Source organism: Falco peregrinus, chromosome Z (genome assembly GCF_023634155.1).
Source record: "Falco peregrinus isolate bFalPer1 chromosome Z, bFalPer1.pri, whole genome shotgun sequence".
NCBI lineage: Eukaryota > Metazoa > Chordata > Aves > Falconiformes > Falconidae > Falco > Falco peregrinus.
Genome location: NC_073739.1, coordinates 11,396,619 through 11,416,775, shown reverse-complemented (window position 1 = coordinate 11,416,775; position 20,157 = coordinate 11,396,619). Strand labels below are relative to the sequence as shown.

Here is a 20,157-nt window from a genome sequence, read left to right as displayed (position 1 = left end):
ACACAGCAAAGAATGCAAAATGGAACTAATTCATGGCTGTTAGAAACTAGATGTCAAATCACTGTCTGCATCCACCACAAGAAGTGCTCTGATACAGTTTCGGAAAGCAAGTTATAAAGTGACAGGGAAAAACAGATTTGTGCAGTAGTAAGTTCTGGATTCCTGGTGCTCAAGATCCTTCACGATGTCTACCTGTACAGTTAGTGCCATCATTGGGAATAAATGTCTTGTTGTTGTTGGAGGCTCGGTATCCATCAAGGCAAACACAGTAAAAACTTCCGTGTGTATTATGACACAATGTATGATTTCCACAGATCTTGCTGGCTCCAATCTGGCATTCATCTTTATCTGTCAGCACATTTAAAACACAGTAGAAAGAGCTTAAGAAGAGTAGAGTATCCTTCCCTCCTCACTCATTCCTGTGAAATCTGACTTCTCCTGACTTTGTCTAAGTTATTTGGGATGTATACACTGCTACTAATTTGGAGTATTTACACCAACAGAGGTGGTTGTCTCTGGATGAAACTGTGAATAAAGTTTCATGACACAGCCTGAGTTACCTATGAGCTGTTGAAACCAGAGGGCTCTGCTCTCCACCTCTGCTCTTCCTTGTGGCATACACTGGCTGCAGCACTTGATGAAGCTTGTGCTGACCTTACCCAACTGGCAGAGAATTAACATGGCAAAATATACAGCTTGCTTTCTCCCACAATAATGAGAAAACTGAATTCTGTGCAGGGCCCAGTGGGTGCCAGGGCTTGTGAAAGAAGGGGAAGAGATGGAGTGGAAGAGATAAGAGGTGGAAAACCTTCGCCTTTAAGCAGTGGTAAGCTATTACCTACACTCAGACACAGCATTTGACATCATCCTTTGATTTACATACTGATTTGTCATGTATGAGAGAGGATTAAAAGGATTTATCAGCTACAGTAGTAAAACAATGCTGAACAACACTTTTCGTGTAACAGACACACCTAACATATCTGTGTATATATGCACACTGTTAAGAACAGATCTTCAGCTTCTGAAATTAATTTTTAGTTACCCAGAACTAGAAAAATCAGTAAAAATGTGCTACTTTTGTCAGTTTTATTATCTAGTTTTCAGTTCAATGAAGCATAGGTTGAAAAGAAGAATTAAGTGAAGCCCATCATATTTAGTTTCTATTCCTGAAGCTAGGATAAAAAATATTAAATAAACCATTCCAGTACTTTATGTTTTAGAAGTAAATGTTTGGTAAACCCCTACATTTTCTAAGACAAAATTAATTTAAATCCTTCACTATATAGCAGAAACTGAATAAAATAGTTAAGCAACTAAGTACAAAATTATATTTACATCAAGTACAAGTAAAGTACAGCTCATGGATAGCTGGGCAGGAGGGGAGGGGGCAGTGCATGGAGAAAACAATCCACACCTATTATCTGTTTTGGAAATTCTGCCAGGAAATAAGAAAGCTTTTACCATGTTTTGAAAAATTCAATAATATTACTCAAGAAAGAACATTTTAGGAATGTACTTTCTTGCCATTTTATGAACAGGCAGCCTACCTTGACAATGGGTTCTTCCATTGCCTACAAATCCATAATTACAGATGCAGACACTTTTTCCTTCAATTTGATGACATGTAGCATGAATGTGGCAAGTTGCACAGACATCTGGAATGGATCTGTTCACAACTGCTTTAAGAACAGAAAGACACAGTTACTTTTTTTTGTTCTGTTTTAAAGCGGACCATAATGGTGGTCTGGTATGGGTAACTGGCAAGGAATGGAGGATAACATCCAGATTAAAAGACATAGAATAAAACGCTATCTCCTCCCACCCCGTTTTCAAATTTGCAAGAAAACCACAGCCGTAGTATTCAGAGACCAAAGATAAAAAATAAACAGAAAGGATTAAACAAAATAACTACACCAGTTGTCTCCAACCATCTAGTCTCTGACAACAAGCAAATCAGCTTTTCAGCAGTTAGGAAGGCTTATGAGACATATAATAAACAGCTTCATCCAACATTGATCTTTTCTCCATATTCCTTTTCTTTCCCTTTTGTCTTTGTTTCCTTATTTATTCTATTGTTTCTATTACTTACGCATAGACATTTGGGCTATTTATCCATCTACTTGTATTTTGTATCATCAACATGCATATGGTATAAATGCTATTCGTAAAAATGATGTTGCGAATGCTTCCAGGAGGAAAATGACTTAAAGTCAGTGAAAGTAATTTCTCCTCAGTTAACATAAGACTTTTCACCCTGGCATTACAACGACCTTACGGTTTCAGTGACTTCACTTATAATAAAGTCATTTTAGAAATCATTTTATATTAGAAGTAGTTTAGCAGCATATCATATACAACCCAATTTATTGTAATTTGATAGGGCTATAAATATACATGAGACTGTAATAAAATATGAGCTTCTCTCATTTGTATTCATACTTCTAGTGTGTTACATGCATTTCTCTCCATTTTTTGAAAGCTCTTTTTGTTATCTTCATACATGCACTGACTTTCCAAATTATAAACCTCAGAATGGATGGCTTGAATGTAGACAAAGCATGGATATGCTTACACTCTTATTACATTTTAAAAGATCAAACTAATACTGCACATGCTGATGTTATCTCATGAGGCCGCACATAGCTGTATGGAAATTTTTACTCTTCTAAGACAGCAAAGACTGATAAAGATGGTGCAGTTCTTACAGGATACAAATGTCACTGCATATATAGCAGCTTTTGACAAAACTGTGCCTAACTTTACACAGTGTGTACATACATAACTGTAACTGGAAGGAGAGGGCAGCTAAACACTCCAGCCAGCTTTTTTTATGCACCAAATTTACCACTGTGATAAAACTGCTCTTCCACACGCAGCATTTCAGTTCTACTTCACAGGGCATTTCCGAGTGCCTTCAGACTTGTGGGAAGCATCATTGATTCCTACATCTAACTCTCAATGCTTTTATATACTTTAGTGTGTGCTCCTAACAGGGACAGAAGGCAACTGTCAGCATGCAACGGCAGCCAACCTAGATCAGAAAAATAAATTCACGCACAGCCACAGTAAGAACTTCCTCATGATACCTCAATCTTCTGATAAGGCATGGGAGTGTCCTCCTCAGATTGCTGCTCCGGGAGATAACACACGGCTCGTGTCATCGTCGTCACCCCCACCCCCCCCCAGCCCCAACCACTACGGATGAAACTTTACGACTTACTTACCCTTAGTACCATAACATTTTTCACTCTGGCACCGAAGTCACCACACGGTTCCAGCCCTACCAGCCAAGCCCTCCCTCAGGCGCAGCTCCCGCCCCAGCCAGGCCCTCTCGCCCAGCAGGTGCGGGGGTCGCTGCCGCCATGGCCCTCACCACTCGCCGGGCAGCCGCCCACCACGGCCCGCCACCGCCTCCACCTCACCACCAACGCCCGGCTGCCGCCGTGCCGGCAGGTCAGGCGCCTACCGCCGGGCCGCGCTCCTCCCGCCGCAGCCCGCCTCGTCCCGCCGCCGCCGTCCCCTTCGCGCCTCCTCCGCCTCGCCCGAGGGGCGCCGCCCTCACGGCCCAGCCGCGGCCCGCAGCGACCGGCGCCGGGTGCGGCCGGGGGCCCGGGGAGCGGCCGCACTTACCCCGCCACCGCCCCACGCACTGCGGCAGCGCCAGCAGCAGCAGCAAGAGCGGCCCCAGCGCCCGGCCGCCCCCCGGACTCATGTCCCCGCCGCCGCCTCCGCGCCCCTAGGTGCTGTGTGGCCCCGCTGCCTCCGCATCCTCCCCGCGGCCAGGAGAGGGGAGGGCGGCCCGAGGGGAGGGCGGGAGGCCGCGGTCCCCGGGCCGAGGGCGTCGCGCTGCCCCTAGCGCCTGCTTCCCGGCGGGGCGGGGGCACCCGCTGGCGGCCCTTATCGCCGCCGCCGCGCCCGCGGCCCCCCCCCCGGCTTTGCCCTCAGCGAGGCCCCTTTCCTCCCTCGGCCGAAGATCCCTCGCCCTAAAACCCTCGCTTTTCTTCCCTTTTCGGTTTCTTACATCTTCCCTGGCACTGCCCCTTTCCTTCCCCAGGACACCGCCTCCGCCGCGGCCGGGCGGGTGGCAGAGCCGATAAGGGCTGCTGCGGTCGGTAGCGGCCGGCCGGGGTCCGGGGCCCGGAGATGTGGCGGGAAGGGTTATCTGCCATCCCTGGGGAAGGCGGCTACGCCCGTTTGTGCGCGGCAGCCGCACTGCTCCCTGACCGCCGTCGGGGGGGGTCCCCCTGGCCCGGCCCGCACCCCCGGCCGGGGCGCGGAGAGCAGGGGCCAGGGGGGGCTGCCCCCCGCTCGGCGGGGTCGGCACCGATCGCGGTACTCAGGCGCGGGGGTGGGGGGCCACACGCCACCGGCCCTCGGGGTTGCCGCTGAGCGACGCTTCCTCGGTGCAGGCCTCGGCCGCGGCGCCGGCGAAGCCCACAGCTGTGCTGTCACCGGTACCGGCAGTGCTGCCTGGGGAGGCTCCTGCTGCGGGGGACGGTGACCCTCCGACAGCTTCTGGTGGTCCTGCAGCACTGCCAGCCTGAATTTCAGAGCGTGGCCTAAGGGGGGGTGTTTGCAGCTGCCATCGCCCAGTGACTCCAGTAGGGAAGTGCCAAGGAGATGAATGGGGGCAGCCCAACAGCAAGATGGATCCAGGCACGTTTGATGTGCACCAGGGGCCACCAGGGACCCTCCTGACAGAGGTTTGCTCACTGGCTGCATTGGCGTTATGTCAGTGCCCTTTAGTGCTAGCACAGACAAGGCTTCCGTCACCACTGCATCTGAGTGACACAAGCCCCACCTGTTCCTGGTGCGCTACCACGACAAAGACCAATCTGTGTCTGATTTCAACAGAAACAAACCCCAGTTTCATAAAACAATCAGCTTTATTTACTTTTATTTATGTAAGTTGGTCTGTCCCTGTGTATTTTAACTACTGTTCTGCCTGCTTAAGTGTATACGTTTTTATCCAGCTTCTGCTACCCTTACTCATCTTGACCAGGGTACAAAGTGACCTGATTCTTCAGCGCTGGCCAGTTAGATCACAAGCAGCCCTGCTTTTGGAGTAACAAGCTACAGATGTCAATACTACATATTTCTGTCTTAAATTACTGACATTGGAGGCATTCATTCTCAATGGTGGCATGTAGTTTATACAGAATGATTCAGAGAGCAATTGTTCTGCACAGCATATTAAAAATGATATGGAAAATAATTTCTCTCCCTTAGCACCCCACTGAGTTGCAGACCCAGTAATCAGTGCAATTTCTACTGTTCTTTTTATAAAAAGTAGTGGGAACACCTGTTCATAATTATAAACACCTCACACAGCAAACAGCAAAGTATCTTTGGCAGGAGGCCTGAAGAAATACATCATTATATTTATAAAGAAAACAAGTTTTTAAAAAAGCAATATAAACATTCTTTAAAGAAAGTAACAAGGAAGTGTATCAGTTGAAGAAAATGCAGGATGTAGACTGAAACAAACCTTGTTTTGTTCCAGTCTCGGATGTCTTAAACAGCCCATTAGTTGCTGTTTAAGACATACTTCAGAACCAAATAATTAAAATGACACACAAAGGCTACTTTACATACATGTTGCTTCCATATCTAAATTCAAAGCACAGTCATAAAAGATGTTGAGAGGTCATCTTTTCTGTTTTTCTGTTCTACAAGATCAACTCTACATAAATGATTCTTGACATACTTGTCTAACTTGTTTTTCATAGTGACAGTGATGTAAAATTCACAGCATTCCTAAGCAATCTGTTCCAGTACTTCGCTTTGTAATCTGAAAATGGTAATCTAAGGTTGAATTTAACTTTTAGTTAAATTGTTACGTCTTTCTTCAGTTCACAACAGACTCCCAAAAGCCAAAACCAGCACAATGATCTGGACCCAGGTTTGAATCAGCCACTGACATGAGTCATAGATCACTTGTGCCCTGACGTCACCTGCCCAGGTTGTCAGCTAATTCATTTAGGAAGACAAAGATTCAGGAGGGTAAGACAGATCAGTGTCCCAACATGCTGATCCTTACAGCTTAGACAAATCTAGTGTAATTCATGCAAAATGTGTAATGAAAATACAGGATAATATTCACATAGATTTTCTGTTCTTGACAGGGTGTTTCCACTGTCAAATTTGAAGGACCTAGTTTGTAATGAGAATGTTTCCTTTGTCCCTGCCAGAATTAAATCTCACTACCCTGAAGGCATCTGTACCACTATTTGCTTCCATTTCTCTTCTTTGTGATAAAGAAAATAGTTGCGATGGTCAAAGCAATTGAATATATCCAGAGACACTTGGAAGTTTCCTGTGCAATTTTTTCCTTGCAGCTGTCTAAATGGAGATAATTGAAAATCAGAAAGGCAAGCAGGATTAAACATTGCCCCAGCTGTCTGTATTTGTTCTGTCTCCTTTGCAGAAAGTGAATGTTACTATGTCATCTAAAACACATTCTTCTTGTAAGGATGTTTGGCATAGATTATGCTACATATTCTTACATATAAAGACAAAATATTTGATACTAATGGCTTTTTCAGCAAACATATTTTTAAAGACACAGCAAACATCTTCAGAGTGAATAAATGTAATTCATCCTTGTTAACAGATAACTCAGCTATTCATAATGCAGTTGCATTCTCAGACATATTGCTACCAAGCACTTCTTTCCAGCTATCAATGAAAAGAGTAACTACAACCTGATGGAAGGTTCCTTCCATCTGAATTCTGCCTCTCTTGCCTATTTAATCAGATTAATAACTGGTTTCTGGTTATCCACTTAATTTCCAGAATAAGCACAGCAATTGTGAAGCAGAAATAACTGAAAAATTGGCTTACCCTCTTCAGCTTCTAATGAAAACGCATCAGTATTTTTATTTTTTTTTTTTAGGGAAGAAAAGCATCTTCTTGTAATGACTTTTGCTACAAAGGAAATACTACCTCTCAAGCTGTTTGCAGCAATTCTGTCTGTACTCTTAGATGCCCCTATGACACTGTCTCAACTCCTGACAAATGAAGTCAAGAAGCAGAATTTCTGCAAAAGAATTAGTGAGAGATACCTAAACTTGAACCTTAAATATTGAATGCTCCTATACAATTTCCCTGGAGGATAGGCCCTGGATGAAACAGACATCAGAGCATGCCATATACATCTCGTAGCTAGAGCACGGTAGGTGATAAAGCCTGCTGACAGTTGCTGCTAATCAGAAAAGCAGTTCTACAGAGCAAAAGGGCTGCTATCTGTGGGTTTTAGCATACGAGTAGGAGCCTAAACTGAGCTTTGCCACAAACTCACTGTGACCTTTGATAAGATAACCCCTTTCTGCCTCTCTTCACTTCTCACCCCCACTTAAATGTGAAACTGAGGTAATATTCCTACATAGGTTTGTTGAGGCTTAATACTATATAAGTGGATATGAGATGCTGCAATGTCAACTTCTCAGATAGAAACTTTGATGTCACCACAGTCTGCTCCAATTTGTAAACCACAAGGACTTAGTGTCAATCACTTTATGGGGCAGCATCCTAATGTTGCTGGATCTTGGAATATCACGGAAGAAGGCTGCTGACTAGTCATTGCTTCTGATTGTTCCATGCTATCATACACAAGCTCTGTCATTGTTTTGAGGGCTATGCTGATGGAAGGCAATAGTTGAGAGAGGCAGAAAGTCACTAAGGAAAAGTAAAGAAAAAAAGAGTAACAGCACCCCCTTCATACAGGATTAAAAAAAAAAAAAAAAGTCTTGTCACTTTCTTAACTCCAGATAGATGAACAGACTAATCTTAGAATAACTGCTAAAATCAGAAGAGAAAGAATTGTGCAATGAGCCTAATGCTTCCTGCTCTGCTAGGCTCCCCAAGCTTATCCACAGAGGTGCTGGTCTTCCTATTGCAGCTGCACAAATCTTAATAACAACAAATAGATAAGTCAACAGTGAATTATAGTTTCTTTTATAGGTACAGGAAGAAAACCAAATCCCACTGACTGTATTATCCCTCTCTTACCATTAGCTTTGCTGTATTTTGAGGCAAGATCAGTCTAGAAGTCCTATAATCATTAAATGGGAAATACTGGCACTTGTCAAACTATATTATCTATGAAAATAAAAAAAATCCATACACATATCTTATAAGAAGGCAAAATCAAATGTTGACTAGACACTATAAGCAGTTCTCCTCTACCTTTTCAGGCACCTGGGGGTTCTTTTCCCACAGCTTCTTTCCCTACAGACCAACTGTTTCTTGCCACCTAGGAATCTCATATTTGCATCAACACTTTGTAATGGGCAAGAGAAGAATCTGATAACCAAGCCTTTCATAGTAAATACCTTGACCTTCACTCCCTGAGTTGTAGGCAGTGCAGCTTTCACATGCTGTTTATCCAGTTAAAAGAAACTGTTGTTATCTTAATTAGAAAGCACCTCAAGTTACTGCATTTTTAGACTCTGGGAACACAAAGCCAGCAGGATGAGCTGGATTTCAGTTTCATACCATTATGCATTCATGTTTGGCGTACAAAAAGAGGGTGCTTTTGTTGGTTACAACACAGCATGAGGTCTGCTCTTTGGTCCTTCAAAATTTGATTAGGTATAACTCAATTCATTTACTGGCAATCAGAAAAGAAAAAGAACCTGGGTGATGACATTTGTTATATTGTCATAAATTGTAATAAAGACATAAGATTGACATTTCTTGGGCAATAGAAGGTCACCTAGTTGGTGCTTTGGGGGCTTTTTGTTTGGTTTTTGTTGTTGGGGTTTTTTTTTAATATTAATGGCAAGGCTGACAGCCCTGTTTATCTTCAAATAGTTTACAATATTCCCACAAGACTCTTCAAGTCTATCAATAATGCTGCTGTCCAGAAATTGATTGGCAACAAGAGACTACTTGCCACAGTAATTAAAGGTTGAATTCTGTCTAGTACTGAACATTTGTTATTGCACCACAAAAATACAGTAGCTAAATGACAAAATCATTGACCTTTACTGGGATTTTGTCTACTAACTGCTTCTCCCCACCATGAACACAGTACATGTCAGTCAATAGTACCTAAATAAAAATTAGGGATCAGAGTTATGCTGGAAGATGACGGAAACTTCTCTATAAAAGCAAAAGAAAGTATTTGGGAGACAGGTGTTCACATTCTCAAGAGTCCTAAAAATTTGGAGGAAAAGACTCACACAACTAGACTTGTCAATTGTTTCATTTTATGTAGACCCCAAATTAGGGAGATTAGCGTACATCTCTGATAAAGGGTCTGTGCCTGAAAATGCCTTTTTGTATGTACTGGCCTTGGGATACTGCTTGTCAGTCCACAAAAACACAAGTATTTGAAACATGTATTTGTTGGCTTTTAGAGCATTTTTTTTTTTTAAAGCACTGTCTAGGATTAAAGAATTTCCAAATGAAGATACTTCCAAAATTAAACTGTTCTTTAAATGTAATCACTCCTGCTTTAATCTGAAAATTTAGGCAGGAAGTCACCGTAGATGGCACAATAGCTAGGGAACAGGGAAAATGTATTTGAACCTAAGCTATTGCTTAATTGTGATCAGTGTTATGGTGAGATATTTGAAAAAAACAAAGCATTGCTGGCAGAAAAACACTTAGAGATGTCTACGTATGTGGATAACTGGCTAGCTGAAAAAGTTCACATAAACATAGTCTAGCTGGCTGGACAGAAATGCACATCGCTCTCAGCTTATCTGAAGTAAAGCAAAAATACACTGTCTTCGGCTGTTCTTGTTACACAGTAACAGGAAGATTTTGGTGGGAAAAGAATGTTGCGGGTGGGAACAGAAAACTACAGAAGAGAAACTAGGGGCGGGCTTGGTATTTAGGCAACTAACCAATAATGAGCTTAACTTTTGTAATATGTATGAGCTAATTATAGCAAGGCATAAAAGGTGACTGTAAGGCACAATAAATGAAGTCTGCTGATCACTCATATTGGGTGACTGTGTCTTCCCTCCGTCGCAACATACGTATTAGAACTGTAGGAACATCTATAGACATTATTAATTTACCTTGTACCTAAGAAATAATAGCTACATCTTGGAAATGATGAAATTCAGAAATAACCTACTCTGCCTTTACGGTTATTTTTTTCCTCTTCGTACAGAAAAAAACACTCCTTAATGACAACGCAAGTGTTTTATTGCAGGTTATCATGAAATTAAAATATACTGCATATGAACTGTCCTTTTCTGCTGGCCTCTGAATGACAGATCTATCCAGCACAACATTTCTCAAACAGCAGCTTTTCCAGTTCTTAGGAATCCAGATTTCTGAGCATATATTTTACTCAAAACAACAACAAAATCTTTACTCAAAACAATTCAACTTTCACTTACATAATCATGTTTAGAATAATAAGCATAGAAGGATCACTAAGTGTATAAAAGCGACCACTTGGACCTACAGTAAATATTTAAGATCCAGAATAAAAATTTTGGGCATGTTTTAAATCTATTGTAGCTTATCCTCCTGAGGAATGCATGGGCAACTTGCATTCTAGAATATTCCCCCAAAATTAATCTGGACAAGGCAATCAGTAAGCATACAATACACCAGTAAGTGCTTTACCTAGACTACTTTTCTGATCCTGTAATTAAAATACATTTTTGAGTTGCAGAAGAGGCATTGCAACTGATTTTGGTCATGCACAACATTCCTCTCAAAACTCCTGTGATGATATCATGAAGAGGGAAACTGAGACAAATGAAATTTGTCTGAATACACAAAATACCCATAGATCAATCTGCAGAAGAAATCAAAGTTTGTCTTGCAATGCATTGTCAGTTGTAACCTTTAAATCTGTAGGCAAAAAAAAGTCCATTAAAAATATAATCTTACATAGAAAAGTGTATAGAAAAGCCGCAAACATTAAAAAAACTTCTCTCTCCCTCCACAACAAAACTTGATATGGGCAACATATGGCTACTACGCATCTCTAAGGAGTAGTTACTGAGCTACTCCCACACTTAATCCTCTTTTTGCCTTCTTGGAGAACTTTCTATACACCAGAAGAACTTGAGATTTGAATAATGTAAGTCTGTGGGAACTAAATGGTTACTGCCTGTTGAGTTCCGCGGTAGGCTGAGTGTTTTTTTCTTGCTATGTACTACATCAACTCACTGTCTAATTACAATTACAGAATTTATTTCATACCCATTTGAAGTAGTCTGTGACATTATACAGTACGTAAACCAAATATCCTAATTTATAAGTGTCTTAATAATATAACACTGTGCATTAAGATCCAGGTTAAGTGATTTTACACTTCCTTCCAGTCTTTAAAACACCAGGGGGTATTTTTCAAGGGCCTTGATTAAAATCTGATGCATCAAAATAAAAACTAAGTGAAAAATATAATCTTCCCATAATATAAAGTTGAGAGAATCAAAGCCCTGTAGAATAAGCAGCTTGTGTAACAGCTAAAGAAAAAGATGCACAGTAACTGAATACCTTCCTCAAAGAAAAACAATTACAGAAGCAGCAGTCATAGTCCTGCATGAATCCTGAATAAAGGGCTCTATAAAGAGTTCCAGGATGTACTTTGGGAATCTTGCAAGCATACATAGCATGCCCTGAAGGTGAAATTACCCCAGGCCATGTTGTGACAGGCAGACAGTGACTTGCCAACCCAGCGCAGAAAGACAACGACATTTATGCCTTAACAAGTCTTAGCATCAGGAAGCATGGTGTTATGTATTAACTTTTATATCCCTGTGGATGAATCAACACTGAAAGATCTTATCCTGGGAGATGTTTAAACTCAGGAACTCAAATAGCATAATGTATTGTCAATTACTGTTGAAAGGGAAGGCACCCAATAGTTGGGATAGGTCTCCTATCAAAATCTTCGACCAGTTCAGTATCTGACAGACTAATGAAGGCTCTGAGGAAGAGGGTAAACTTCTTGAAACACATACAGAAACAGCGTGAATGCTTTATACTTTTGACAAGATAATCAAAGCCTCAGCAAGGGAGAATTCTAAGCCATCCAGTCATGCTGAAAACATACACACACAGAAAGGAAAAGAGTATGTAACACAAGCAAACTTCATATATGAAGGAAGACGTAGAAACAACTTTCAGTTGACAGAAGTGATATAGTACTTAGGCAGCAAACCCTTTTCAGAAACTTACTTTGCTCTTAAACAGAAAAACTACTCTCACAGCTTTGTAAAATGAGGAACCATAGTTACAAAATTCATAAGGTATTTCCCAATCTGTTGAGCAGATGAGTCAGATTCTGTGCATACAGGAATGACAGTTTGCTAAACACACTGTATTGTTGCTTTTAAATCTCATACTACTTTTGAGCAATTTGGCCGTGGGAGAGAATTGGAAATAAGAGGGGAGGGAAGGAATGAACAGGTTAGAAATGCTGAAAAACCAGCGACTGACATTGCCATGCTCTTTGGGGAGAACTAAACCTGACAATCTCAACTTTTTGTCAATACTTAACTGAAAGTTTTTGATTAGAAAAGAACCCCCAACCCTCCCTCCAAGCACCCACCCACATTGCTGTGACTAAAATAGTTTATGGAGCTACAGTTTTCCCAGATCATCAATGGAATTCATAGTACTGAACAAAGACTTATCATAATTTCTTTGTATTTTGAGATAGCCTTGTATCATTTCTGTGTTAAGATAATGCTTTTTTTAAAAAAAGCTTCGTTTTTGTTTTTAAAGGCAGTACTTAGCCACCAAACAGTGTTTGCAAATAAGCTCTCTAGGTGTGTACCAGGTACCACCATCACAAGGCAGAAACAGGAACTATATCCAAGCACAGAGCTACTAGCCTGCTGCATTGTGCAATAGCCTTCAGTCAGTCCTCTTTTTTAAAAAAAAACTTTCCAAACATGGAATAATCTGGCTTTTCAGACCGAGGTGGGCTCTGGAGCAGGAAAAATCCAACATACAAAACTCTCAATAAAAACTGTTATACACCCTTCCTCATACAAGTAATATATAGCACACATGACAGAACCAGTTAAATCATAGCTGGAAAACTACTTTACACAGTACATTTAATGTAGCTGCCACAGAAGATAAGTCTTTGCTTTTCAACCAAATAATTTTTAATGCTTGCATTAAAGGCTAAGATTCTCTCAGGTGGACACTGACCAGCTGTACTTGAAGTAGACTGGAAATAAAAAACAAGATCTAAAAGGGTGTCCCTGATAAACTTACTTGGACTAAGCAGTAAATATTAAGGACTGGGAATGATCACTAACTTGAGATGAAAGTATTACTCTCCTTTTGGAGTCAGGCAACTCATGTTGCTACCCTACACTACACTAAAGCGGTTTGTCCTCATTGTCAATGGACAATTTCCCTTGTTTTTTGCAGCATCTGAGCAGAGTTTATCTTTTAACATCAAAGGCATTGGTCTGCAAATGGTCTCTGGGAGGATTCGTTCCTCCAAGGTCTCTTTTCCCCTCTGCCTATACCTCCCATGCTTCCTCTCACCTATATATTCTACTACATGACTTCCACTTTCATACCTTTTGTTTACACATACTTATACTCATCCGCTATACTCTGAAGAACTCAAGGCCAAATATCCAAGCACACTTAAGGAAAATGCAAGAGGGTATTTTTAGTTTATTTTTATAACATGTATTGTCCTGTTTCCAGCTCTGTAAATGGGCAAGCCCTGGGGCAGTAGAGTAATCTTTTGGGACTGATCCAAACCATATGAGATCTTATCCGTTGGCAAATTCACCAGTTACTGCCCTTTCTGTCTCAGCTTGTAAGTAACAGAACAAATTCTGGTATGAAAAATTTTATATCCATGCTATTTAAAAGTGATTTTTTATTTTCCAAGATGTACACTTATGTTAACTACTTACAGAAAAATAATTACTTGCCACTATATTACAGGAGCACAACAGCATCAGACAAGAATTTGAGATGGTATTTATTTTTTGGTTAAAGAGGAAGTTTTACTTTTTCATTAAGGAGAAGACAGGTAGGAAGTCCACTCTCCTACCACACTTCCTCAGGCAGACTTGGCCAAAATAAATAAAGAAGCCACATTTTGGCCACCAAGAGCTAGTAATTTCTCCAGAATGCTCAGCAAATATTTAAGTATCAAGGACAAAATCAGGAGTTACACTTGGGCAGTACATAGCTAGCCTTCGGAGAATAAGCATTTTGCTGAAAGTTGCAGTACAGTCTAAACTGAGTTAGATTTTTGTTCCTGCAAAAGCATCTTTATTCAGAGATTGGTAGTAGCACAGATTTGATCAGTGCTGTAGTCCTAATCCCGAGACACCGGCAGTCATTAAGTGCATGTCGGAGACCTCAGATTCTTCAAGACCTGCTAGGCTTGGACTTGGTGGCAGACATTTAATCCTTGTCAGATTGGTTGAGAATTTTAGCTCAGAAAGAGGTGCTGCACTCCCCACATCATCCACATACTTGTATCTATTGCTTAATACTATTGCCTGTTTACCATCAATCTCAAATTTTGGATACAAGAATAAAAGGGCCTAATTAGTGTTGTGTAATACACAGAAAGACAAGCAGAAAAGCAATTGACAAGGAAGTTGAGAAACAGGAAGCTGAAAGCTGACCATCTTTTTCAGCTACTATTTACATTTTTTTATATCTTTGTGCAAACGATACAAGCTTGAATCCTAAGGCTAGAGAAAAGTTCAGCACGGTAAGAGAAGAAACAAAAGAATTCTTACTGATGAGACCCCAAGGCTTGATGTCCCTCATCCCTGTCTCAAAGAATTAAGCAGTGTTCTACTGCTGTATTGGCTCAGGGCTGTAGAATATATTTCTGTTCTGAAAAATGAAAATTACTGCCCTGCTCAGGGGGAAGTTTAGGTGTTGCTGAACTTCAACTTTTGTTGAAGATTTGCATTAGTCCCCTTAAAATACTTTCGATATAAAAACCCCTTTGCTTAGATGGTCATGCATGCTAAAGAAAGTAAAATAAAAATTAGCTGCATAATTATAACACAAGAAAAAAACAAACACATCAGACAGGAACACAGGAAAACTTAAGTGAGTACAGCTGTAATGGCATTTATTAAAAGGCATGGAACAAAATTAAAGTTCCTAGAGTTAGGAAAAGAGTCAGGTATAGACCAAGTAGCCAGCAAATACACTAACCTAAAAGAAACATAGTATAATGCAGTATAAACAAAATCAAATTAACTACCTACACCACAGTCAGAAAACAGGTTTCTTTAATATTGCATCTTCTTTTTGGCTTTAAGTCCTCTCAACAGGCATGGAAACCTTTTTATGCAATACCAGAAGATGCTTTACAAATTAAAGCTGTTGCTTATTGAAATATACAAAACAATTGGGGGTTTATATAAAAACACCTTACACTTCCATTTGTTCCCCAAAACACTTTTTGCCAGGTTAAAGAGAAAAACAAAGCATGATGTTACAAATATTTACAGCATTTTCTTGCACTAGATGGAAATTTTTATAAACTGAAAGGCAACTTTTATGAATAGATCATGTAAAATGAGGGAATGTCAGCAATTCTTAGCCGAGCTCTGTGTGTCTTGAATGCAGTACTAAACGTTGTCCATTAACCTTTTGCCTTCTCTCACACCATTTGGTTCACATTGCGATCTCATTTGCCACTGTGTTTCATCCACCAATAGTAGTCTCAAGTAAAGGTTACTTTGCATTGGGTCTTCCCATTAGAAAGGAGCGTGACAGAAAACTCAGTTTTGTGGAAAATTACTCAGTAAAACCAGAACAGTCAGGTTTTGGTCAGAGAGTTATGTTCTGATGCAGGAATCTGCTTGGCTAGCTACCTTTGTCTTGTGCTGCTGCAGTTCTAGGGTGAACTTTTGCAGAAAGTGGGTAACATTGTGGTGGATTGGCCTTGGCTGGATGCCAGCGGCCCACCAAGCCGCTCTGTCATCCCCCCCCTCCGCAGAACAGTGCAGGGAGAAAATAAGATGAAAAAAAACTCGTGGGTCAAAGATAAAAGGCAGCTTAATTAAGCAATAGCAAAACTCAAATGTGTGGAACTGAAGGGAAACAAAAGAAGTTACCCTCTACTTCCCACCAGCAGATGATGTTCAGCCATTCCCAGGAAGCAGGGCTTCGGTACACATAGCTGTTGCTCCAGAAGACAAACACTGCCAAAAACAAATGCCCCCCTCCTTCCTCCTCCTTTCTCTTAGCTTTTATACCTGATCAGATGTCATATGGTGTGGAATATCCCTTTGGTCAGTTTGGGTCAGCTGTCCTGGCTGTGTCCCCTCCGAGATCTCACCCACCCCCAGCCTAATGGGGGCGGGGGGAAGGCTGAAGGGGCAGCCTTGGTGCTGTGCGAGCGCTGCTCAGCAGCAGCCAAAACACCGGCGTGTTACCACCGCCTTTCCAGCTACCAGTGCAGGCACAGCACGGTGAGGGATGCTGTGGGGCTCAGCCAGGCCCAATACACATGCTCAAAAATAATTGGAAAGTGGTTAAATTTCACTAAATACATAAGTGGTAGCTTCCCACTCATCAGCAATGTACAGTTACCAAGAATTAAAAACTGCTTACAGTGATGACAGCCTGCTATGGTAAAAGCGTTCTTCATCTGTTAAGGACCTTCAACTATCGAATCATTTAATTTCTTTGTGACTACTCCAGACACAACACTTCATTACTATTTGAAGTTGGAAATATGGGTTATGCTTGGATTCCTGCATATTGCAGTACAAAAGACAAAAACTGCCATGGTAAAGACAGAGGGATAATTAAGTCTGTATTGAAACAGCTGTAATTCATGTCTTATATAGTCAGTGAACAATATTCATTTTTAACAATATAAATACATTCCTGCTCCCCCCTCCCCCCCCAAAAATAGTATGATTATACTTCAAACAGCAACAGATATGAAAAAACCTTACATGTAAAACTACTGAAGGCACATAAACTTTCATCCAATTTTGTTCCCATCCCCTATCTGCCCCTCCCCGAATAAAACCCTGAAGTAAAATACCTCAGAATTTTTCCCTTGTTTCTTGAAATCAAAGAAAAAAATTCCTAACTGTTAGTGTTAGCTTTAAAAAGACCAGGCAAACAGTCTTGTATATAACAAACAAATCTTCAGAAGACAGTTAGAAGATAAAGTTAATTTGAAGAAAAAAGTTCTGTGCAATCCAACCAGTATCCTTCCAGCATAATGACAATACCACCATGTTTGGTAGCCCTGCTTTAGTTAACAACATTCCAGGGCAAAAGGTAAAGGCAAAACAACACTTCCGTAATCAGCTGACCTCTTGTTTGAACAACAGCAGTAAGAGATAACGGCATACAATGACAAGTCGTAGATCCACATGCCTTATAAAAAAAGTACTCGTCACTTTCCTATGAATTAAAGGAGGGCAAGATGTTTGATCACCCAAACCACATTGGCAGTGTTATAACAAACACAAACAGTCTTCTCAGCATACAAACACTGGTTTGCCATCTGTAATAAGAAAATGTGACATATGGGCAAATCTCCTCAGCTATGTAGCACATCTTAGACATAAAAAGGACCTCAATCTACTAGTGCACAAGAAAACTGCAACTGACAGGATCAGCAGACAAGGCAACCAAGTCAAATTCTGAATCAAAGTTTCAGATATTTGATCTGATGTTCAAAAACATTTCAAGAAATTCAAAGCAGCAAAAGTTCTACCATTCTACAACAAATCACAGCTCATTTGAAAATGCACAAAGCTGCTCCTAGGTTGTGGAAAAGGCTCACTGCACTTAGAACCAAGTGTGCATCCACCAAAAAAAATGGTGCTAGAGGTAACCCAGAGCTGACTTGTGGACAGAAAACTGTACCCTCAGCCATTTCCAGTACTTGTAGTCAGGGTATAACCACTAGTGGTTTAAAGATTCCAGATTACACTATGCGCATTACCAGGTACTTCACAAATTAAAATTCATTAATTTATCTTTTAACAACTTAAGGCCACAGTATAGAGAAGAAGGAGCCAGAATCTTCATGGGAGTTGCACAGTTAACAGGGCAAAAGTCAATAGATGTAGGATGCAGTTTGTTTAAAGCCTAACTACGTATTAGTGGGGGGGAAATCACAATGAGAGCAGTAAAACCTTGGACCAGTGAGAAGGACAGAGATTTTTGTGAAATCTCTATTCTTGGAAATACTGAAAACTTAACCGGGCAATTTTCTGAGCAACTGCTTGAAGTTGGCCCTAATCTGAGTGAGAGATAGGATTAAAGCCCCTAGAGGTTCCTTTCCAGCCTACATCATTGTAAGAATCTGTAGAATACTCACATTCTTTCCCAAATCCTGCTCTTTTCACAGATATCGAGGGATCTGTTCATATATTCTTTAGAGAATCAAGAACTGAGATGCAACTGTGCTCTTGCAGCCAGGAACTAATGAGTCAAGCACAAAGTACAAGAATTATTCCTTTCATCTTGATCCTTCACTAACAATACATTAAGATAAACAAGGGGTTATGCTTTTGCTTTTAATTATTCAAGACAGAACACTGAATGAGATAAACTAGTCTTAACTAGTGCCTTCATTCTGTTAAGCAAAGGTTAAGACGTACTGTTAGTTTTGAAGCCTGTCTGTACTTCTTGTAAATGTAGATCTCCCTAAGAGGCAGTATCTTTAATATACACGCAATTCTAGGTAAGTTGACAAGAATAATTCAACTGCTGAAACAGAACAACAAAAGAGAATTAAAAAAAGATATATGATAAATGTTTCACAAAACCAAAAAGCAAACATCAGAGATATCCAAAACCTAGACTTTTCTTAAATTAAAAAAATAGTAAATTTCTGTTAATTCAACAGTAGGCTTCTACATTTCAAACTGCAGTCCAGAGCTGACATTAGCTATGCTTTAACATGAAGTTTAAACTGAGAAATTATTCCTTTCTCTTTTTGAGAAAATGTCAGAGGCCCTCATCCCTTTACATTTGATTAAGCTTTCCCATTTTCTGCTGTCAGAGTCAATAAAATAAAATGCATGTGATTCACATGTTTGTATGCACATATAACATATTACACAGACAGTATATGTATTGCTCCTGATACAGTATGTGCCAATATTAGCTCTCAAATTTAAGGCTAATTTTTTTCCTGCTTTAGAGTTACATCCAGATCTAGTACGATTCTTCTCCCCTGCAGTAGTAATTTTTAAGAAAAGCGACCATGCATATTTTATAGATAATGACCTAGGTATTATCAAGCCAATTTATGTGCAATGTTAAACAAGGAATGCGTCCCAGCCCATCAAGATTCTCTTTCATTGATAACAATGTGACTGCTAACAAGGTAAAACATAGACATGAAGTAGAATTAAGTATCTTGGTGAAAAAGGGCCCATGCAAATGAACAAGCCCATTTACAACTGCACTTTAGTACAATTTTTAATATGGTGTTCTTGCACCATATAATTACTTACTTTCATGAATTTAAAAAAAATGGTTCAAACTTCATCAAATTAACTATCTCAAATCCCAAAGATAACGTTATTCCTAAGCCAATTTAACTTTCTGGTAAATAATACATTCTTAATTTTTATTTGTGTTACACAGCACTTAAAGCTACATATGTACTTAGCATTTTATCTACTGTCAAATTGCACACTTTTGTTGCAGCGCAGAGAACTGGCACCATTGTTACTTGATTGGCTGCTGCACCTCTAATTCACATACATTAAAAGAAGGGAAACTAGCATCTTGACTGTTTTACAAAAATAATTCAGAGAGAAAATTCAAACATTGTACTCCAGTATACTCAGTTTATGGTAGAAACATGCTGTTTCTTCTAGAAAGATAGAAAAAAAGTCACACAATTCATACAGATTAATGAAAAAACAAAATGAATTTGTGGCAAAACCATTTAGTAGAAATTCTCAGAAACAAAATTCTGCAGTAGTTAGAAGTAAATGTTATTTTTGAGAATACCTTTTTAAAAGGTGGATAAGTAAATACTAGAAAGAAAAATCTCTTAAAATTAAATTTAACTTTTAAAAATACAATCAGACATCACTAAAGTTCATATGTACTTTTCAACACCAAAACTAAATGCATCACAGCTCATTCTCCAAAGAGAAATGGATATTCAGTATTGAACATTTTTTCATACTTGCAAAGGAAAGAATGATAGCTCTTCATTACTTGAAGTTT

General features: G+C 40.2%; 2 protein-coding genes across 13 annotated transcripts in view; both read right to left on the bottom strand.

Annotated features, from left to right (window-relative positions):
* The window catches only part of SUSD1 (sushi domain containing 1), a 52,385-nt gene extending 48,394 nt beyond the window's left edge, over nt 1–3,991 (bottom strand). For 4 of the 12 annotated variants that reach the window (XM_055790880.1, XM_055790881.1, XM_055790883.1 and 1 more), the window contains exons 1-3: nt 3,634–3,991; nt 1,551–1,682; nt 193–348 (exon numbers count right to left, since the gene is read on the bottom strand). In XM_055790880.1, coding sequence (XP_055646855.1) covers nt 193–348; nt 1,551–1,682; nt 3,634–3,715 — 370 coding nt within the window. In that variant the 5' untranslated portion in view covers nt 3,716–3,991. Of the gene's footprint in view, nt 1–192; nt 349–1,550; nt 1,683–2,839; nt 3,042–3,633 lie in introns of those variants that run through there. The other 8 variants (XM_055790876.1, XM_055790885.1, XM_055790886.1 and 5 more) reach the window with 5 other exon arrangements.
* Nucleotides 3,992–15,476: 11,485 nt separating this feature from the next.
* Nucleotides 15,477–20,157, bottom strand: part of INIP (INTS3 and NABP interacting protein) — a 230,722-nt gene continuing 226,041 nt past the window's right edge. Inside the window, exon 7 of the mRNA XM_055790327.1 lies at nt 15,477–15,487. The gene's annotated coding sequence lies outside the window, so the exon portion shown is untranslated. The remainder of the gene's footprint in view (nt 15,488–20,157) is intronic.